Source organism: Sclerotinia sclerotiorum, genomic scaffold (genome assembly GCF_000146945.2).
Source record: "Sclerotinia sclerotiorum 1980 UF-70 scaffold_6 genomic scaffold, whole genome shotgun sequence".
NCBI lineage: Eukaryota > Fungi > Ascomycota > Leotiomycetes > Helotiales > Sclerotiniaceae > Sclerotinia > Sclerotinia sclerotiorum.
The window spans coordinates 1,102,172-1,120,195 of record NW_001820830.1 but is presented as its reverse complement, the minus strand read 5'-3'; the positions used below and the strand labels follow the sequence as shown (position 1 = coordinate 1,120,195).

Below are 18,024 nucleotides of genomic sequence, written 5' to 3'. Positions count from 1 at the left end.
GAAAAAAAAATCCTTACCCATTAAAATTTTGGCCCACAACAAAAGGTTACCTGCCGAAATTCGCTCCCGGAAGAAGGCCAAACCCCAAGGAGGACCAGTGTCGGAATCCTGCACCCCCCACAGGACGTCCTCCAACTTTGATACGTCAAAGCTGATCGAAAAGTCAATTTCGTCGATAGCCTCGTCGGTAAAGCTTATTATGAATTCCTGATGATCCCCAAGTTTATGCGCTCAACCATTCCCTCCCAGATTCCTCGACTTTGATTGTAGAAAGCGATTTGGCCCCTTTCAACCGTCGCTTGTAGAAGCGAAATGAGTAAAGGTGTCCTTCCTTTGCGTATCTTCATACAGGAAACTTTGAGACGATCAAGGACTAGCTACTCGACTCTTCAAGTCGCTTTGTACTACCTGATTTTGATCAAACCTTTTGTACCGAAGACCGATTTCACCATGGAGCAGCCGGATGATGCGCAATCATTCAGAGCTTTACAATGTGGTCGAAGAATGTTTTTGTCTGCGCTTATTCTCGCTTCGAAATATTTGCAAGATAGAAACTACTCGTCGCGCGCTTGGAGTAAGATTTCTGGATTACCAACTTTAGAGATTAACCAAAACGAAATAGCCTTTCTCCTCGCCGTGAATTGGGAGTTGCACATAACAGAAAAAGTCTTTCAACGTTGGACTGACATTGTTCTCAACTACACACCGTCGTCGCAACCTCCATCCTCAGGCGCTTCTTTAAGTATTGCAGAACAGTCTGTCGAATGGAAAAGAATTGTTCTACAGCTCAACCCAGAATTGGATAACATTAAGGAAATTACAGGACCTCAAAAAGAAGTTTGTGGTCTTCCGCTAAGACCTTTCACGCCATTGTCTGCTTATCATTTCCCTGGTTCTAATGAATCTACTTCGACCCCGAAGCAATATTCTCCTAACATCATGGAGCCATCACCTTCAGTTGCTTGTCCCACTAGTAGACCTGCACCCGCTCTTGGTCTTCTCCCAACACCACGATTGACTCCCCAGAGTTCTGGATACAACACTCCTGCTGTGAGTGCTGCGTCTTATATGCTTGGCAAATCCTCGATGAGTCTCGCTATGACACAGACAAGCTTTTGTGGTCCTCAAGCGACTGAAAAGTGGACAACTCAATTTACCTCATCTCCACAAGGATATTCTTGTAATCGTCGATCATCTTTGGCCAATTCTGTCTCGTCAATGTCTTCACCAGAATCAATGATTTCGGATACTTCCTCAAGATCATCTCGTTCATCTTCAATCTCATCTGCATCGTCATTGACGAGTGCGCCGGTCCCAGCAAAGCTGGATGTCCTGGCGCGTTGTCGATATGCGAAGCTGTGTAGTAAGAAGCAGAATAGAAATGTTGTTGTGACAGTAGCAGAGATTTGTGGAACAGACGATGAATTTGTTGCCGATGCAGCCGAGAAAGCTGCGGAAGCTGCACGTGCTTTACAAGAATTGCACAGTCAACCAAGATCCACAGATTCGCCCAACAAAGCTGGTGCTAAAAGAAGTAGGACTCATTCACTTGATGTTTCTCTTCATGAAAATGTACGGGAACTGTTGGCTGGAAGCGTGGTCCGCGACTCGGAATGTCTAGCTGGTTTTGTTAAGTCAGATGGACAAATTGGTGCGCAAATAATGCCAACAGGTTCATCTGGAAGAAAGAGACTTTGTTGTGCAACAGAAGCTGCTCGAGGACTTGCTCAATCAAATATTTACCCAGTTTTTAATCGCCCGGGAATGTGGGATGGAATACTAAATTAATACACCTTACCGACTTATACATACACTACAAACACACTTGTCATAACAGATTTTCTTTTTCGTTTGTCTTTTTTAGCTGGTTTGCAAAAGAGACAGTGCAATTATCACATCTTCAGCCCTTTTCGCATCATCACATACCATGGGAGTTGGATTTTAGATGGCGGGATTGCTTTACCGTTGATCATTTTATTGCAAAGCTGGAATTCACATCAATGGTACCTAGCTAATTTTCATGGAGATGGGGAATAAGGGGAAGGAAATTGGGGGCATATATCGACAGGTTTTTGGGGATGCTTGTACGATGGTTGGCGAATGCTGGCTTTGTTTTATTGGGGATGGGAGAATAAAGGGTGGAATATATGCTACGCGATGGGAACTTATATCAACATTGTGAAATGCAGGTAAGGGGGAGTGGGATGGCGTGGATATGGAATCGGCGGAGTTTTTTCTTTTTTTACCTTAACTTTTTATTGAGTCATTACAAATATGGTATGGATGGATTTGAGCTTGAATGAGTAGGGAGTGTTGATGTAGTGGTGATGGTATGGTGCTGAAGTTGAAACGGTGGACGTGGATATGGCTGAGAATGAAGATGATAGGGATTTGTCAGGTCATAGGCAAATGTTCATATCGTATTAAATAATTAAATATGCTTGATCATTGGATCTTGACGTATTGATTTATCTATCTACTTTATCTATCTACCTAATCTACCTACTTATCTCTGGAGTGAGTGTGTGCGAGTGTGTGTGTGTGTGAAGTTGTGTGGAGTTGATGTGTGATAAGGTATGTATGATTGATTATATACCTAGTATTTATATAGTAAGTCATGCATAATAGATATCCTCTTCCATCCATCCATCATCCCTTTTTATTTCGGATAACTTTTTCCTTTTCTTCTTTGTTTAGGAATAGGAATAGGAATAGTTTGCGAGGGAGGCAGTGAGGGAGGAAGGGGGGATTTGGAGAGGATGAGGGAGAGGATGAGGGAGAGGTAGGAATTAGTGGATGATTGTGGTCAGTAAAAGTTTATTATTATTATTATTGTTATTATTACTATTTTTATTTTATTTTATTTTATTTTATTTTATTTTATTTTATTTTATTTTATTTTATTTTATTTTATTTTATTTTATTTTATTTTATTTTATTTTATTTTATTTTATTTTATTTTATTTTATTTTATTTTATTTTATTTTATTTTATTTTATTTTATTTTATTTTATTTTATTTTATTTTATTTTATTTTATTTTATTTTATTGGTCTTATATGTTACGAGGTTTGCTGTCTAGTGTTACGTTGTAACATTATAACTATTATCACGTGTTATAGGATCACATGAATAGTCTTGTGAGGGAGCGAGGGAGCGAAGTGTCACGATTCATTAATTCACGTGACCTCAAGGACCTTTTGGACCTTAGGGTCCCAAAGGTCCTCAAAAGATGATATAGGGTATATAAACATTCATTTAGTCTCGTAGTTAAGGAGCTTTGTGCCCAACTTAGTTATCAATTAGTTTACCTACATTCTACTTGATCTAGTAACGACTTCACTTCCAAGTGAAGACCAGTGATAAAGCCTTAATCTACAACTACCAACCAGACGAAACCTTAGGCAGCCGCTGCCTCCAGTATAGTATCGTTACACATAGCTCCAATGTTGGAATACGAAGGTCTATATAATCAAGATGGATTCCCTTTGTATAGAGCTTCGTGCTCAAGATCAAGATCAATCATTTAGTATACTCTACTATTAGTTACGAATTGCATTATTGTCATTACTTTAAGTCCCTGCTTGACGCCTGGTTATAAACCACCTCGAGAGCCTAGAGTACTTCCACGTGATCTAGGCGGCTACCCTCGTAACACTTTATAGGATTAAAACATAATTAATGTTAAAAGGAATGACCTCACACAGGGAATAGTGGGAAGCTGATAGGGCAGAACTGAGGTAATATTGGTCTAGTAGGTAAATCTCTCTTCTAAGTTCTACGGAAGTGCGAAGCTCTCTGTAAGAGAGCTTCTCAATCTAGTCCTAACAGGACTAGTGCCCTGTGCACGTGCTACGCAGGAACCATTCACTTTAACAATTAATAATAAATTTTATTTAAAATAAACTATTTTCTTTTTTCTTATTTTATTCTTAGAGATAGAAAGGAGTACATTATTTTAATCATTAAATATAGAATAAAAAGTCTTTACTTTTCAATCATTAGAAGCGGGATAGGACAGGAAAGAAAGAGGAAGGGAGCGCTGAGGAGGGGAAATTAAGACCACTAGCTTTGAAGCTTTAATAAATCATAAGTATATAATAGACGATATTTCATCTAAGCCTTCAGACGGCAACCTGGAATTTTTAATACTAGACTACCTGTCTTATTCAAAAGTTTTATAATAATTAGACCTTCCCAAAGTCCAAGTTCAAATACATCACAGACTAATTAGCATGTATACGAATACAGTAAGACTATTGAACAAACTGCTTGATATAGAAGAGAAAAGGAGACGAAGGATTACAGAAGAATAGATGGAGAAAAATACCCAAATATTACACTAGCGGACTTATTGATCATCTGGCAGTTTTCTCTTCAAGGGACCCAACGATGTGGTATATATCATGGTCAGATAAATAGATGGTTATTTTGATTAATTACAATCTGAGATTGAAATATAATTACTCAATGGGTGTAGGAGAGATTATCTAAAAACATATTCATAACTTAAGTCCCAGAAGTAGAGTCGGAGTAGCAAGTCCTGGCAGCATATCTGGGAATGACTTTTTCAATACAAATATGTATATCCATATAATACATAACACCATCAGAAATACAGCAAGCAAGTAATCAAATCTCCGCGGGCTTAAATGATCAAGGTGAAGAAAGCATAGATATAAATAGACTCAAGGATAAGTCTACAGAGAGAGCATATGAGAGCGATTTAAAATTTCTAAGACTTATTACATACATAATAATATCGCAATGTGCGCAAATATCAGACACGCAACAAAAAGCTCAAAATTTTCAGTAATAAATCTCGAAGTATAATGAATGAAGAATCTAGAATATTTATTTGGAATAATAGAAATAGAGTTGTTTTCAGAGCTTGAAGATCAAAATAATATCTTCCAAGAGTTAGATTATGAGAATACCCAATGGAATCATTGAATTTTGTGGGATTTGCTGAAAATATGGAGCTCATTATGTACCGGTGGGCGGCGGATGGCATTCAAGACTGACTTAATGTTATTAGTGTGGGGATGAGGCTCTGAGATTTGACGTGTAGATCAGATGGGGAAGGAATGATTATTCGTTTGATGAGGGAAGATATTGAGAAATTATGCATGTATGTATCTGCTCAGTTGGTTGTGAAAGAAATGGTGAGAGATTGGGGATATTTCTTTGCTAAGTTGAATAAGATTTGTATGATTCTATATCGATGATCGGTATGAGAATTTTCGATTCGTTTTGTATATTCTCACTAAAGGATGGAGTATGGAGAGATTGGGTTAGTGAGGCTAGAGCACTAGTCTATCCGTTCATTGGCTAGAATGTCGAACGTTTGAACACTATTTCGTTTAAACTTGAATCTTCATGACGGGTAATCTATGATGTGCTTTTTTCGAAGTCGAGAATGATTATATCCATCTTGAATGCTCACATTTTTTGCTATATGAAAACGCAGTTTTCTTCAGGATCCAATATGAATTGGCCTTCCTGACTAAAACTATCCCATTATAAGAGCCATATGAGTTAAATCGTAACTAATATATACTTCCAAAGACTTGAAAATATTTCTTACGAAACATTTACACCATAGCTTTAATGAAGCAAGTGTATCTATCACCTGACTCGCCGGAAGCAACCGGTTCCTTTAGTCTCTATTAGTTCACAAATATCGGCCATCTTTCCCTCTACTTCTCCAATCCTCAATCTCGAAATACTCAATCGCTGAGTCGTTTTTCACTAAAGATATGAACAAGTGTCAACACATCTTTAGTATCCCTCTTAGAGATCAGAGATAGATGGATCTTGACCAAACTTAGCTAGATTATATCCAGTAGTCCCAAAAAAGAGAAAGCATCTTTTCAAACGGACTCGATCGCGTCATTTGTAGCTTTGAAGGACTCAAAAAGTTTCTTATGGAATCTTATAAAGTCTTTCACTATCCCCTGCTTTTGAATTTTCTTCATCCCCCAAAAATTATCGACAGAAAACATCATCATTATCATCATGTATTTCTCGAAGTCTGTTATCGCTGCCATTATGGCCTTCACCTTAGTACAAGGTACTTCAATTGTAAGTTAACGCTCCGTGTATATCATATGAACACCGTTAACAATTCCCAGCAACCTCGCTGTGATGAATGCGGCGGTAAAGGCAAATTAAATAGCGACGAACGAACCGTCTACGTGGGGCCCCCTGGTGACGCCAAAAGGGTTTTCGTACGTTCCATTCTACTTCAATTTATCTTGACCACTGGCCAGAAGGCCACAAATTTACTTACCTGCTAACTCATTACTAGATTTTTCCCTCCCACGAAGCTTGTACGCAGGGTAAGCTCGATAAACGTTTCCATAGACTCGTAATCCCTGAATATATGCTCGAGGATCGATGCAAGCCTATCAAGGAGTTCTGTAGAAAATGCCCTACAAATGAGAAATTTCAACCTGGAGGAGCCTTATTTGGCAAGAACCCTCATACAATGATGGGAGAGGAAATTGTTCGCGCCTGCGGAGATCATTGTGGAATCACCTACCCTGAAGATGATGGAAATATTAACGTCGAAGGGGCAAAGGAGGTTGCGGAAAAGACAGCAGGAGAGAACACAGTTGAGGAGGAGCCTTTCGAGCAGAAGCCAGCTGAGGGTAAGTTAGTGGAGCTAATTGAGGAGAAGCCAGTTGAGAAGGAGGCAGCTGAAGAGGAAGAAGCAGGCGAAGAAGAGGAATCAGATGAAGAAGAGGAGTTTGTTGGAGAAGAAGAGCCTGTTAAAGAAGAGGAGTCAGCTGAACAGGATCCTGTTGGGGAAGAGGACTCGATTCAAGAGGAGCCTGTTCCAGAAGCCTGTTCCAGAGGAGCCTGTTCAAGAAGAACCAGCCCAAGAGGAATCAGCACTAGTACAAGAAGAACCTGTTCTAGAGCAGCCTGTTCAAGAAGAACCAGCCCAAGAGGAACCAGCAACAGTCCAAGAAGAACCTGCTCAACAGGAGCCAGTCGAGAATGTCCTTAAACAAAACCACAGTGACGCAGATGTTAGTGAGGGAGAGCAGAAAGGTGCCTGCTCCGCCGAAGGAATGTTCAACTGTATTTCCGGATCCTCCTTCCAGCAATGTGCCAGTGGCAGCTGGAGTGTCGTACAAAACCTAGCTCCCGGAACCGTTTGTACCAGTGGCCAATCATACGGTTTGGGCATGAGGGCAGCGGCTTAAAAGACACAGTAGTTAGCTCGGGAATCATCTACTTTCAGGTATTCAAGATCAGAAGGGAGGCAAGGAAGATGTGGATGGAAAAGTAGTCTAGAAATTTGAATAATATTGGGGGATTGTAAAGGAGAAAAGCAAGAATAGGAGATGCATGATGTTGATAGGTCTTGAGATTGGAATTTCTAGAGATTTAAAATCCAATGGGACTTGAGAGTGATAATCGTGGTTTTTAGGTTTATTTGATCTTCGGGTAGGAATGGATTTATCAATGCTTGTGAATCAAGAATTACCGTGCCTGTGTACCCTCGCTTTCATACTTGTTAGGTCCGGCTGCAATACCTAAGGGTTTGATTGGATACTATTTCAAAAGCCCGAGTGAACTGACCGACGGAAACCTTCGACATGGTTCATTAATGATGAATAGAATACGATATCCAAGTCTTAAAATGAAGGTCCGATGTTTCTAGTGCGTTTAGCCATTCGAAAATCAAATAATCGTGATCAACGACCAAAGCTTGAAGAAAGACCAACAATCCCTCGGTTAGCCGTTTTGTCTCCACTTGGCACCGCACCTCCACCCAAAAAAGTGCGTAACCAAAAGGCGATGGTAAAAAAACGTGATAAAGCCTCAAAAAAGCCTCAAAAAAGCCAAAAAAAAAAATAGCAAAAACATAATTCTCTCAGGCGTGAGTCGAACACGCGACATCCAGATTACAATGAACAATTACAGTCTGACGTCATAAACCAACTAGACGACCGAGAGTGATGATCGAGTGAACTCAATCTGGTCATTTTACCATTGAGGCAAGTTGTTGTTAAATTGGTGCTTTAGTTTATTATATATTGTGTGTGCTAGATTGCCGACCAGCGGGAGAAGTGGAAGGTCAGGTGAAGAATTACGTAAGCCGAGATGTGGGGATTTTGGTGGACTTCAAGCCCACACCATCGGATTTAGAAAATAGCTCTCCTGCACATTGTCTCACATCTAAAATGAAAGATAGATGTATCTACAAACCGGAATTCAACAGGACAAGAGAACCCAATATTAGAAGAATTATGCATAAATCGCAATTAGCCCCCAGCTCATATTCGAAATGGAATTCAACAATCCAAGGTCTCCTAGCTTCAAAGTTTCCTGGCATTTTTTCAACATGCCATTTATTGTAGACAGTCAAAAAAACTATTCATGTTTAGAATTCGAAAAGCTTGTATCTTATTTGGGTCTGTGATTTATTTCATACCATTCCAAATTGCTCAAGTGGTCAAGCGCTCAAGTCAATCTTACGAGTGTATAATCAAACTGAGTACGTTTGGATGAGTACATTCGATTATATCTAAAACGACGTCCGCCGTCCGCAATAGCATATTATGTGCCAAGCTTTCAATATCTGAAAGTTATGGATCTGAGCCAGTGGGTCATCTATGTCATAGGTGAATGAATTGGTCAAATCAAATGGGTTGAATCGTTTGTGTTTCAGTTGATTTAAGAATAATAAGATTCTGCTCTGTTGCGGTAACAATGCTATTCACTGCATTCATTGTACAGAGTCTCCATTTCAAAGCGGGGCCAACCTGGAAACAAAATCCGCACCATATACTCTCGACAAGTAGGAGCTCAGAGACTCCATTTGGTGGTTGTCAATCGGTGCTGCAGCTGTTGAACACATTCTTATCTTGGGTACTTTCCACTCCAACATACGCTTGCCTTCGAACTTTCTCAATTCCGGTACGATCTTGTTTTGGTCAATTTTGCTCTCATCATCTACTAACGCAGTCAATCTCATTTCAGCCCTCAAGTGATTCATCATGTTGATTAGGACCAGTTCCTCCAAGTCTTTGAACTCCGAGAGAGCTGGTGGCTTCCCGAAGGCAGAGATAGATTTGGTCGCTTGAGGATTATAATAGGCCCACAGAATAAAGTCACGAAGAGTTGTGACCAGCTCTGAAGTGATCCACACGGCTATTCTTCGTACTAATTGTTTGTCTCTATGAAAGTCTTGGAACAATCGCTGTACAAAAGAGAAGTACTGTACTTCTTCGCCAGTACTCCAAATTGTGTCGAAGTATAAAGTATCCACCGCGAAATTGACCAACGGTGGTTTCTCATGCAGGTCGATCGACGCTGAATCAGCATCGAAAATAAGATTGAGTTCCACGTCCGAGCTAAGCCGAGTATAGAATGGGAGTAACTCATTCCGAGCTTCACGATTGATTTGCAGGAGGATGAGAGGTTCTGTCGCTCTGATATGATGTTTGGTGGTAAGGGGATCCCATGCTTTAGTCGGAGTTAGGCGGGGTCTGATTTCGATAATTCGTGGGAATAGATGAGGAGTGCAACGCCAAATTTTAAGTCGTATTTCGAGGGGGAGGTCGGGAAAGATGTCGAAAGTTTGTGTTTTTTCCTTGAGTGTGTTCATTGCATGCTAATATCTTTGGGAGTGATACATTGTGTTTGAGATGTATGTTGATGGATTTTGTTGATGTCAATAGATGTTACGACCTAAGCCAAGCTTAATTTCATGAGGGAAGGAACGAATTAATAATATTAGCACTTGTATTATAAATTTCAACCAGAAAAATTCTGCTAATGTAATGTCCTTTCCGTTTGTGCGAGTATGAAATTAATGTTAGCTCTATTCTTTGCATTTCTGGCCCGACCACTTGATCCATTTCCTTTGTTCGATCTCATTCATATTTTTCAACCGTCACTGTACTATACCTGCTAATAATAAGTCACATTCCCAATTTCTTACATAGCGATTTTTTCCGACACTGTCATCTCAAAATAAGATTACTCTGTACATCTCTTCTAACAACAAAAAAGAACAAAAAATAAATACCCAAAGTCATGTGCCCAATCCGTCTCACAAACTTTTTGTTGTATGTCTGAAAATTCAATCACTCTTTCAACCAGATATGCACCTCATCAGTGCAATTTTTGTATACTCTATATTGATTGAATTGGAATAAATGTGCTTCTCGGATTTATTTCTAGTGGGTTTGTTGTATTTTGGTAAGTCATAGCACGGTTTCGAGGTGGATTAGGCCGGGATGATATCGATTGAGGATATTTATTAGTCTTGCGTTTGCTGGGCTGTGGAGTTTCTTTTATGGGATATTATAGAGCGGTATTAAGACCTCTGCTGATTTGCATTGTTCAACATTCATCTGTGTTTCGCGTCGTCACCAGCTTCTTCACTTGAGTATACCTAGGTACCTAATGGCAAGTCTACAGAAATAAACAAGAGAACTACCGAATTAGGCGCATGCAGGTTTATACTTAAAATCCCAATGCATCTGAGAAGAAGATATGACGAGCGATGTCCAATGTTCCTTCCATTCAATCATGGAGATCTCTCCTAATATCTCCTTAAACCATATACTACCTTTTAAAGCTCAGGATAGTGCTTTCCTGTTTGCTAAGCTAGATAGATCTATTTATCAGAGGGATTACAGAGGAAATGGCAACCATAAGCCTGTATATATTTTCATCAATTGTAAGCACTTTTCTTCCACAAATACAGCATCACAATTATCCATTTTAAGATTACAAGCGACTTACCCGTACCATAATATCCAGTGTTTTATACCAAAAATCCGCAGAATCACATGCCCACTGTCAAACGTCCACAGTATAACATATCAGCCAGTATTTCCATAATTTGATCCTTCAACTTCGGACTACAACTTTTTATTTGAATGCTAGGATTTTGATTCCTTAGCTATAGCTTTCGCTTATCATTGGTATATTGAATAATCGAACTCTTTGACCCAACGCTCTTTGCAATCATGAAGGTCCCTCCATCTGAAGACTTCGATCTCGTTCCATTTGAAGGCTCAGAGGTAAGCCAAGCTGTATTTAATCAAAGACATCTTACCCTTACCCTAACACAAAACATAGAATGAAGAATTCAAGCCCCTTAATGAAGACTTTCCCATTGCTAGCGAAACATCCTCCGATGAGGATGTATGTCAAGTCTACCGCCACTACCAGATGAACATAATTCCCTGACGCACAGAGTAGGAATACGCGGAACTTAGCTCCAGCGCACCAGAGCTCGAACCCCCAGTAAAAAGCCCCGATAATTCGATTTTCGAAACGTTTAAATTAATGAAAGAAATTGATCGACTCAATTTCATATGTGGAGTACTCGAGAAGAAACTCGAAACGCTGACAGCAGCGCCTGAAAAAGCAAATGCTACGAATGATAATACGAATGATGGAGATGGAACCGATAGCGACTTCAAGGACGAAATTTCTGATTTTAGTTCGCTTGCTATAGAGAGTTTACGGGAAGAATACCACAGCAAACTCGAAACGGCATTTCGGAATGACAAAACTAGTGGAAATATCCCATGGATAGATACAGTTCCGTCATTAAAAAGTTTGAATGAACGTTTAGCAGAGTACGTAATGAACATGTCAACAAGAGACCTGCTAAAACTTCGAAGATGGATCGACCGGGTTTTCGATCAGGGTATAACAAATTGTCTACCGTATGGCTCTACTTCTGCAAGCAGGTTTGAATGGGAAAAAAAGTACAACAAGAATGGTCTGAATGATATTCTTCGTTTGATTCTGAGAGATCATGAGTCGCTTGAAGATTTAGATAAGCTTCGTAGACATTATGATGGGATTATCGGCAGGGAGATGGTGCTCCCATCCTTGAAACGCCGAATCGAGTCTGAAAAGAGGGAGAGTGTAGACTCTGTTGCGGAGAATAGCGATGTAGCTAAAGAAGTGGAATGATTATTGGAAATCCATGGGTTATGGGAATCATTCCTCAATCTTCTAGAGATTATACTTAGTTAGACTTCATAATGATCCTTTGCAGGATATACAGCCTCGTTTCGAATTAGTTTTAAATCATTCCATCGATATTCAAAGTACCCCAAAAGAGCTTCAGTTAGTATATTATCCCATGAACTCGTGCAAGACTATGAATAGCTGGATACGGAGTATGGCATGCTTGCTTTAGTGTCGGTGCCCTGGGCAAATCCGGCATTTGAGACGATTTCAAGAACCCATGCACATTCGCAATATCTTTAAATGCTGAAAATAGATGACCTATCAAAAGTATGTGGAAATTGTAAATGCTGACGTGAACTTCGAACAGAGAGAAGAGGTGTGTTGAGAATAGTTCGACGGATAGACCCTGAGCATCATCTTGCGTTGGAAGATGATATACGTAACTGGAGATTTATAGTCAATGAAATATCTTAAATTGGTGCTTTGAATAAATTACGAGGGCTAGACTAGATTACATAATTGAGCCATATAGGTTCTTGTGAAATGAGAATTTACATTGCGGTAAATGTAAACTTGGATGCTTTTGTCATCAACCAAAATCCGTGCGAGAATGATCTTTCCCTAGACATAATACCTTCCTTGTCACCCGGGTATCATGACATCATGAAGCACAATAGGATGTAGTAAAGATCCTCTCGATATACCAGCACACCGTAACACCACCCCTGCCAACGACTCCTATCCATAAGTCCAATCCTATATGTGATACCTACGCAGCAGCAATGCCCCTCATACGTCTCCTGGTCTCTAGCGTACCTTTTACACTGAAATTCGTATTATCATCTGGCATATGTTCACCACTCACAATAACCAGAACCTTCATTCTTGGATGGTATTTCAAGTCATGAAGTAATTTTGGTGTGATGAGGAAATATTGGCTATCATGCTCCTGACATGCGATCTCGACCATACGTCCATGGACCATTCGTTCATTACGAGGATCCATTCCTTGATTAATCTCATCAACAACGCGGAAAGGGGAGCGAGCAAGCGATTGTAAAGACATGAGGTAGAAAATAGTGGAGACGGAACGTTCACCTCCGGATTGGCGATGCTTGTCAAGAAGCTGAAGGGTCTCATTTTCTCTGGTTTGATGTTATTTGAATGGACTTGCTGTGAGCATTAAGGTATTGGAACTATACCTGAACTTGACCTTAATCTCAATCGCCCATTTTTCAAAATCGTCTTCTTTATACACACCAACTTCACCAGCACAACCAATTTGCTCAAAATTATGCGAGAATGCCTGACTAATTTGCTCAATAAGTGCATCAAGTTTTGGCTCCCATGTCCTCATGATCTGAGTAACCTTCTGCGTAACGTCCCCTAGTTCACTCTCGGTACTAGTGATCCTGGTGTTTAATCGGCTAATGTCAACCTGGCGTTTCTCATACTCTCGAATGGCATTCGGATTGTTAGCTTGAATGTAATTGAGTTTATGCTCCTCGCTGTTTATTTCCTGCTGTAGACTTTCCACGGTTCTATCCTCGGAGATATTGCTGAAGTATTCTAAAGACTCAGTGTCATTTCTCTCCTCGGCCTCCCTTCTGAGATTTCTGCAAGCATCGAGCGCAACTCGTGCCGTTTCAGTTGCCAGCTTTGATTGTGCTTCGATTTCCTGTAACCGTGTACGTTCCGCGTCAAGGTTTGCGACTATATCACGATTGCGCTCCCGTAAAGCGTGGGCATCCGAATCCGCTTCAATACGTCGAGCTTCGGCTTCGTCAAGTTCTTCGGAGCAAACCATGATCTGATTGATTTGCTCGATATGTTTCATCACATCTCCCCCTTTCTTGAGGCCAGCAACATCCTGCTCTTTTAGGATTGATTGAATCTCCGCCCTAGATTCAGAGCTAGATGATTCCAATCTCTCCAAAGACTCCTTCTCTCGAGCTGCCACTATGTCAATACATGCTCAAGTACATTCGTAATTCTACCACTCACCAAGCAGTCCAGGGAGAGCTCTTTGTTCACCATAAGCCTTTTGCTTTTGTTGTTTATCGGCTATAATCGCGTCCTGTTTTCGGAGTCTCGTTAGTAACGTCCCTGAGATCAGAATCGTTGCTCGCATACCTTTTCATCTTTTTTCGGGGTCATAGTACTCGAATATTGCTCGATCTTATCATTTATGTCCTTGTTTTCCTCCTTCAGGGCCTCGAATTTTCGGCCGAGTTCTTGGAGGTTTTCTTCGATCATACGCCGCCCCGAAGTGTCTACAACACCATCAATAAAAAATCTAGCTCGATTAATTCCCGAAGTTTGGGTTGATGATGCGTTATATTCTCTTCGCGTCGTGATCTTGTAAGAGGTGGTTTTCGTCACGAAAGAGGTGATCCCGGCGCGGATAATCCTTTCATGCTGTTCCTCGGTGACATCTTGGAGGGTGACGGCCGTCCTATGAGCTTTAATATCATTGCACAACATTGCAAGGACTGGCTCCGGGGCATCAATGAAATCAATAGCCCAACCATCAAGACCTATACTGTTCAATTCGGCAATAGTAGCTGACGGTCGCCCAATAGTCTCGGCTAGGGTCTGGGTGCTCATCTGGGTTCTGACTTCAGCCAACCTCATTTCTGCAGAATGGAATTGATCATTTAATAGCTTGTAATCAGCTTGAGTTTGTGCGGTGATGGTGAGCATATTGCTCTGACGGAACAATGATTCAACAGCATCGGTATATCTTGGGTCCTTCACAGAACATGTAATCAAAGGGGGCCCGTATACCTCCTTCTCAAACTGATTCGGGTTGTCCTGAACCCACTTCCAAGCCATCGCAGTATCTCTGGAATGCTGGGCAATCTTGTTAATTTGTCTTCCAGCTTGACTGTCGAAGTCGGCGAGGTCCTGCTTCGCCTTGTCTTGTTCGGCTCGTAGGTCTCGACCTTTGGATTTGAGTACTTCTCGGCTTTCTCGAAGCTCTTGAATCCTGTCTTGGATGGCTTTGATATCCTGCTCAATTGCTCTCTAAGGGGAAAATCAGTAATTGGTTTATAGGAATCAATGGGTCGGATACTCACAATGCGCTGATTGTACTCAACAGCATTGAACTCTATTTCAGGTTCTCGAAGTCGGGCTTCGAGGTCAATTATGGCCCTTCTAACCTTCGCTAAATCTTTCCTGCGTTTATCCTCTGCCTCCTGAACAACTTTTACTCTCCGATCGCAATCACCTATTTTGTCATCCCATTCCTCGACTTTCTTCAAAAGCTCATCTGCAGCTGCTTCCGCAAGTTGAAGGTTCTTCTTGCGATTGGAAACGGCCTTGGCTAACTTCTTCTCCAGCGAATCCTTCTTGTTAACTAGCCGCAAAGTCGGTTCGACCTGGCTCTCCAAAGTTTTAAACCGTTTTGTTGCTGCTATCTTCTCATTCCTACATTCCGTATGTCGAAGCCGTGCCTGTCTATATTCTACAAAGGGAATACTATTCTTCAGCTTCTCTAAGTTCTTCTCGATCTGAATACGCTCTTCGAGACGTTCCATTTCCGGACGCAGCCCTGCCTGTCGTTTTTCCAGATTGGTCAATTGTTCCTTATCTAGGTCGAGCTGCATTTGCCTCGATTTCTCCTCTTTTCTCAAATTCCTGAGCTCATCATGCCAGTCCAACATCTCTTGTGCAGCAACTGCTCTTTGTGTATGATGGAGGAGTTCGACAGGTGTCAATGCTGCAAACTCGGAAACTTTGTCCTGTGGTAAGAACTGACAAAGATTATCGATCTGAATGCTGAATCCTTTGACTAAAGCTAGAACATTTTTATGGCTTGCTCTTTTGTTGTTTATCCAAAATTCGCAATTATTCCCATCTTTAAGAATTCGAGTTTTGATGATATGATTCTCACGCTCGTTGCTTCTTTTTTGGAGCTCGATTTCGATGAATGCATCCTTTGAACCATGTTTGACGAATTCCCCGACTTTATCTGCCCGACCGAGGTGTTTTGGAGAAGAGCCCAAGCCCAAGCAGAGGGCACAAACCAAGGAACTCTTGCCCGTACCATTTGGACCAATCACCATGTTCAAATTTGGACCCGGGAAAAATTCAGCACTCTCGTAAGTAACAAAATTATTGAGCTTGACCCGAACTATAGCTCCCGGAGCGAATTTGCCGCGTCCCGATCTGATTGCGGGAGAGTCGGAAATGCCTCCGACCTTTCGTCTGTCATCTTCGTCTCTAGAGGATGGCGAAGTATCGGGCCTAGAAGTTCCTTCCTCAGATTCGTAATGTAATGTGCGAGATCTTTTCGCAGACTGCGCTGGTGTAGGATTTTCCGAACTGTCGTCATCATCGACTTCGGCCCTTGACCGACGCCTTCGAGATGACATTGTTTTGCTGTCACGTAGATACTAACTAAAGGGTGAAACAACTGTTTTGATTTTGAAGTTGAATGAACTAATCAGACAAAGGCTCCGTCATTCTTGATTTTAATACCATTTTTCGAAGAGTCGATGTTGCAATCAAAGAAAATTGGATTGCGCAAGACGCGTTAAACTTAGGGAACCGCGTTTAACCATGACCCTATTATGATTGAAGCACCCCCACCATTGATTACTGATCAAGTCAGCTGATTTCGCATTTTTTCAACTTCACCTCAAATTCACTTACATTTCTCATTTCATTTTGTCGCGGCTTTTCTTTTTAAGCCATACTGAATTTGATGTATGGACATCTTGGATGAGAATCACATGCCACAAAGCTATCTGTCCAACTGTGCGGAAGATTTAGTACTCAAATATTATAATCCTCAAGCCTTGGCGTAAGTAATTGTGCGGTACGTAGGAGGAAGAGGAGGTAAGCTGGATGAGCATGGTTTCTTTCTCTATTTATTGATCTAGGTAGCAAATTATAAAGAAGCTGGCTATCCATGGCCAATTGCCTGGAATAAATGGTTTTAATAGTTTTGATCTTCCGGCCTCAGTGAAGTAACTGGGAGAAACATAGGAGGCATGCTGGAAGAACTCTCTATTTAATTTCCCTAGGAATATCTATATACCAGGGTACCTATAAAGAAAGGGAGGGATTGCAAGACTGCAAGACATGCTTGTGCCAAGTTTCAAGTGATCAGTAAAGTCTTTTCACATTTCATAGTGTGGAGAATCTGAACTTGGATGCTTGCTCACTATATATACAAGCAACATCGATCATAAAGCACACAAGATATATATATTTTTATACCGCGTAAAGTTGCCTCAAAGACCGCGGGTCTCCTTTAATCTGAGGCCACACTTTACGTCGAGTTCACGAGCTGGCTATGAACTATATATAATGAGCCGTGACGGCCCAGATTGCTGGATGCATCCTTTGCTCTATCTCAGATCATAGATATTTCGGAGAATGATGAAAATAAATGGCATGGCAACTCAAAGAATCTCGGAAGTACTAGGTACTCTACCATAATCCGGACATAACCGAGCCAATAGAGATTTTTTTAAAGATCCAGTTGTGATTCTACATTCCTTTCTAAATTGGTCCTGCATGCTTTCATTTGTGGGGAATCTTGTATATCAACAAAACATCAACACAAGCAAGGCTTCACCACAGTAACTGCAATCTTACAATTCCAATATCTCTTGAGCGCCATTTTTCTCCTGGAAAATTCTTTAATGAGCTTCTTTTTTTACCCTCTCTTCAACAAAATATTAATTCGAGGTTCCTTTTCAATTCGCTCTTTCTTTGCCCACCGATACGTATCAATTTGACTTTTCCACCATAAGCTGCCAAAACAAACATACCTTTTCTAGTAGCTCAAATTTTTCACCTTGGTGGGTTTTCCTCACAGTCAAGATATGGCATCTTGATTTGACCATTATCAATGGATAACTGAGAATTTCAAGGGCTTTCGAACGCTTCATTTTTGGCACACTCGCTACCTGCGACACAGGGCTCTTCACATTACTATGTCCTTCTAAGCTCAGCACAGTCAAGTATCGTACTTGAACTACACAACTTTATACCTTTTGGTACATCAAAAGGACTGATTGATCCACATAAGAGTTGGGATCTAGTTTATGTT

At 40.9% G+C, this 18,024-nt stretch overlaps 5 protein-coding genes and 1 non-coding gene across 6 annotated transcripts; 3 read left to right on the top strand and 3 right to left on the bottom strand.

Annotated features, from left to right (window-relative positions):
- Positions 1–312: 312 nt before the first annotated feature.
- SS1G_05258 (hypothetical protein) lies at positions 313–1,788 on the top strand (the record flags this gene model as incomplete). The annotated part of the gene is made up of 1 exon (XM_001593780.1): positions 313–1,788. One exon carries the CDS (start codon positions 313–315, stop codon positions 1,786–1,788), a length of 1,476 nt encoding a protein of 491 aa, XP_001593830.1.
- A 4,229-nt stretch (positions 1,789–6,017) lies between these two features.
- SS1G_05257 (predicted protein) lies at positions 6,018–7,213 on the top strand (the record flags this gene model as incomplete). Its single annotated transcript, XM_001593779.1, has 4 exons — positions 6,018–6,083; positions 6,134–6,229; positions 6,310–6,656; positions 6,694–7,213. The coding sequence occupies 4 exons, from the start codon at positions 6,018–6,020 to the stop codon at positions 7,211–7,213; spliced, it is 1,029 nt and encodes a 342-aa protein (XP_001593829.1).
- Positions 7,214–7,883: 670 nt separating this feature from the next.
- On the bottom strand, positions 7,884–7,970 carry SS1G_14582. Its single transcript has one exon. It is a non-coding gene; the product is annotated as a tRNA-Tyr (tRNA).
- A 686-nt stretch (positions 7,971–8,656) lies between these two features.
- On the bottom strand, positions 8,657–9,624 carry SS1G_05256 (predicted protein; the record flags this gene model as incomplete). The annotated part of the gene is made up of 2 exons (XM_001593778.1): positions 8,657–8,736; positions 8,907–9,624. 2 exons carry the CDS (start codon positions 9,622–9,624, stop codon positions 8,657–8,659), a joined length of 798 nt encoding a protein of 265 aa, XP_001593828.1.
- A 1,372-nt stretch (positions 9,625–10,996) lies between these two features.
- On the top strand, positions 10,997–11,957 carry SS1G_05255 (predicted protein; the record flags this gene model as incomplete). The annotated part of the gene is made up of 4 exons (XM_001593777.1): positions 10,997–11,050; positions 11,109–11,174; positions 11,232–11,614; positions 11,660–11,957. The coding sequence occupies 4 exons, from the start codon at positions 10,997–10,999 to the stop codon at positions 11,955–11,957; spliced, it is 801 nt and encodes a 266-aa protein (XP_001593827.1).
- Positions 11,958–12,726: 769 nt separating this feature from the next.
- Positions 12,727–16,336, bottom strand: SS1G_05254 (hypothetical protein; the record flags this gene model as incomplete). The annotated part of the gene is made up of 5 exons (XM_001593776.1): positions 12,727–13,102; positions 13,160–13,910; positions 13,962–14,034; positions 14,091–14,984; positions 15,038–16,336. 5 exons carry the CDS (start codon positions 16,334–16,336, stop codon positions 12,727–12,729), a joined length of 3,393 nt encoding a protein of 1,130 aa, XP_001593826.1.
- Between the last annotated feature and the right edge of the window lie 1,688 nt (positions 16,337–18,024).